Genomic DNA, 3,123 nt, shown 5'->3' with positions numbered 1-3,123 from the left:
CCCCCGTTGGGGGGGGGGGGGGGGGGGGTATTCTTACCACTAATCCCCAATATAAGAGGAGCTCTTCCTACTGATCTGTGATGAATTAATTTTAACAACTGAGAACTGAAAATTATTATTTCAAGGGTTCCTTTGGGGTAAAATGTTTGAGAAAGGCTGCTCTAAACAATTTATTGGAAGAATATGAAAATGTAGAAATGTTAAGCAGAGCTGCTGGCAATCAAGTAAATGTTTCATGTATTAATAAATACCTCTTAGGGTGGGTGATATTACAGGAAGTATGGGGGCTGCCATCACTGACCTCTACTTCTGATTATAGGCTGCCATGCTGACCCAATGGTTTCACTACTTTTTAAGTCACTGACTCATCAGAATCTTAAAGAAACTAACATTTTAGAAGCTCAGCAATGGCAGCATTCATACGTCTTCATTCATTCATAAGTTTTCTTTTAACTTTCATCAGCCACCACTAAAACATGTAAAAAATACTTCTGCAGGAAACAAAGTTAATTCAACAAAATCTGTAGAATAGTTTAGCAACATCAAAAAGGTTCAACAGACATGACATATAGAATAACAGAAGATTTTAACATATATTACGGTCATATCTGTTACTTACCTCTCAATCTGTGAAAGGAATTTGGTTTCAAAGATGCTCGTTGTTTTCAGTGCCTCTGAAATCTGACCTCTAAAAAGGAATCCTCTTTTTGTAAAGTCAATTAAAATATTACGTACAATTTCTCCTAAATACATTCCGCTGATCATCTTCTCATACCTAAAGTCATAGAAAAACAATGATATTTATAGTAGTAACTGTATATGACAGTTGTCCTGATGAAGGGGTCCTTACATGGCTCTAAACATTGTATATGATTATGGTGACTAAATAAAAGCTAAGTGACACTAAAACTTCAGGTCATAAAATATATACAGTAGCTGACCTTTATGTTAGTATGTTCTTTGGAGTTTTTCCCTTGACACTGATAGCAGGTCCTTCATTTTTTTTTATACCACATGCATGCATGCAGCACATCCTGTCTCTTTGTGGCTAAGTTTTCTCTCCATGCCTCCATGGACTTTCTAGCATAGCCACTAAAACGCTCGCACACAACAACTACTTGTGCTCTGCAGGTTTCTCCACCTTCTGGACTGCTCACTATTTGCCTCCCTGTAAGATGGAGGCTTATCATGTGTATGAGTATGTGTATGCTTCCTCTCTCTCTCTTCCTACTCCACCTCCACGCACCTCCTTTACTGTTGCCATAGAATGCGCTGTGTGCGCGCACACTGAATCATGGGACATGTGGTCCCACAAGGCACGCTAGGCAGTGCTGTGTATGGGCGAGTGCACTTCCATGAGCCTGTAGAACTGAGCTGGAGGCCCATGCACAGTGCTGCACCCAAGAGTCCATCATAAGTATGTTTTGATTACTACGCAATATTTATCTATGTACTTTCTCATCTTATTTGTTTACAGTCTACTCGCATGCCTTTTGAACATGAGCCTTTAGCAACACTTTGTTTGTCATAAATTAACTAATAAATGACAGCTGGTTTTTAAAAATGACCCAAAGGTTTTTTAGCTTCCATTAATGTGGTCTAAAGATTCACAAATGTTACTGTAGGGAGAATATAATGTAAGTTCTGTGAGTGCATATTTTGAGTTATTATTGCAGTGTATACACTAATATAGTTTTCTGTGTGTCTTTCGCATTGATTTCTGCAGGTTTCTTTTAAATAAAACCTCTGAACTGGCTATGTAAGTCCATTGTCAGGTACTTCTTATAATAGGGTGACAACACTCTACCCTATCTTTCAATTATGCTTTTGTGTTGTAACCCTGTCACACAGGCCTCTGATGGAGACATCCTAAAGTGACCATTTCAACACACAAGTATGCAGGCATTGTCCACTGTTGTCACCGTATGAAAACCCACACTGAGAAATGCCTTGCAGTCATCACCGCAGTAAATGCATGTAGACAGGAAGAGGCTGCAGGAGATCGGCAGCACTGAAGTGCAACAAGGGATTTAAAAAAAGGTAAACACTAATATTATAATTCAATTAAAAAAAGTGTGAAATATTAATCATCATTAGAAAATTAAACATCATTCAGATAGGGCTTACTTTAATGAATTCCTTGAAAAGACATGTTAATGTCCTATAAATGTGCTGGGACAGCGGACTGCAGCACTGTGCTTATCTGTGTTCATCAAATAAAAGCAGCTGAGATGATAGATGATCATTTCCAATTCAGCAAATCTCACTCACCTAGTCTAGATTGATCAATAATGCAGATATTCCATGTATAGTGCCTTTACTCTGCCCCTCTAATAACTATATAACGTACCTTTGTTTTCCTGAGTTTAGAGACAGTTCATCAACAGCTTTGTCATATACTGTCCTGATGTCATCCAGGCACCCATTATCACCGAAGGCTCCCCATTCCATATTGACGCACATTCTGCCTTCATCTCCATCCACCATTTCTATATTTTTCAGCTCTTCCATGTAGCAAGCATTGCTGCCAGTACCTGAAATGTATTTTATATAAACATACATTAGGGTGAATTGTAACATACAGCTATCAATTATAGTCTTATAATAAAATGCATATGTGAAAGGCCATGGTCAGATGGCCACCTCATATGGTCAGATGGCCACCTCATATGGTCAGCTGGCAATTTTCTTATAATGACCTGATGGATGGAATAGGGATGTTGCCATTAGATGGGAAGACATACACATAATGACATGTTGAATGTGATGTGTTCTGTAGTGCAGGATAAGGACATATAGATAAGGACAGAGCACATTACTCTGTTCTGACCCAGGCACAGATTACACAGTCAGCTTAGCAGTATACAGTTTAACTGTGACCACTGTTCAGATATATAAAGTGTTAGGTTTAATTCTCCTGTCTACAAATGAAGCATATGCTTATTATTAAAGTAGTACTCCAGCCAAAACTTTCCCTAGTTTTGGATAACATGGGAAAGAGTTAGAATGTCTCTTAGGGGGACTCATGACAACTGGAAACGTTTACGTAGACAGATATAGGGAGTGCACCAACAAGCATTGCTAACTAGGGAGCAATATATATATATATCTATATAGATATAT

At 38.4% G+C, this 3,123-nt stretch overlaps 1 protein-coding gene across 3 annotated transcripts in view; it reads right to left on the bottom strand.

Annotated features, from left to right (window-relative positions):
* The window catches only part of LOC108795789 (hexokinase-1), a 58,997-nt gene that overhangs the window by 5,620 nt on the left and 50,254 nt on the right, over positions 1–3,123 (bottom strand). For all 3 annotated transcript variants that reach the window (XM_018567090.1, XM_018567091.1, XM_018567092.1), the window contains 2 exons: positions 2,351–2,534; positions 620–775 (listed from right to left, as the gene is read on the bottom strand). In XM_018567090.1, coding sequence (XP_018422592.1) covers positions 620–775; positions 2,351–2,534 — 340 coding nt within the window. The remainder of the gene's footprint in view (positions 1–619; positions 776–2,350; positions 2,535–3,123) is intronic.

Source organism: Nanorana parkeri, unplaced genomic scaffold (assembly GCF_000935625.1).
Source record: "Nanorana parkeri isolate BGI_ZX_2015 unplaced genomic scaffold, ASM93562v1 scaffold1005, whole genome shotgun sequence".
NCBI classification, from domain to species: domain Eukaryota; kingdom Metazoa; phylum Chordata; class Amphibia; order Anura; family Dicroglossidae; genus Nanorana; species Nanorana parkeri.
The sequence above is the reverse complement of the archived record's forward strand: the minus strand, read 5'-3'. Positions and strand labels throughout refer to the sequence as shown.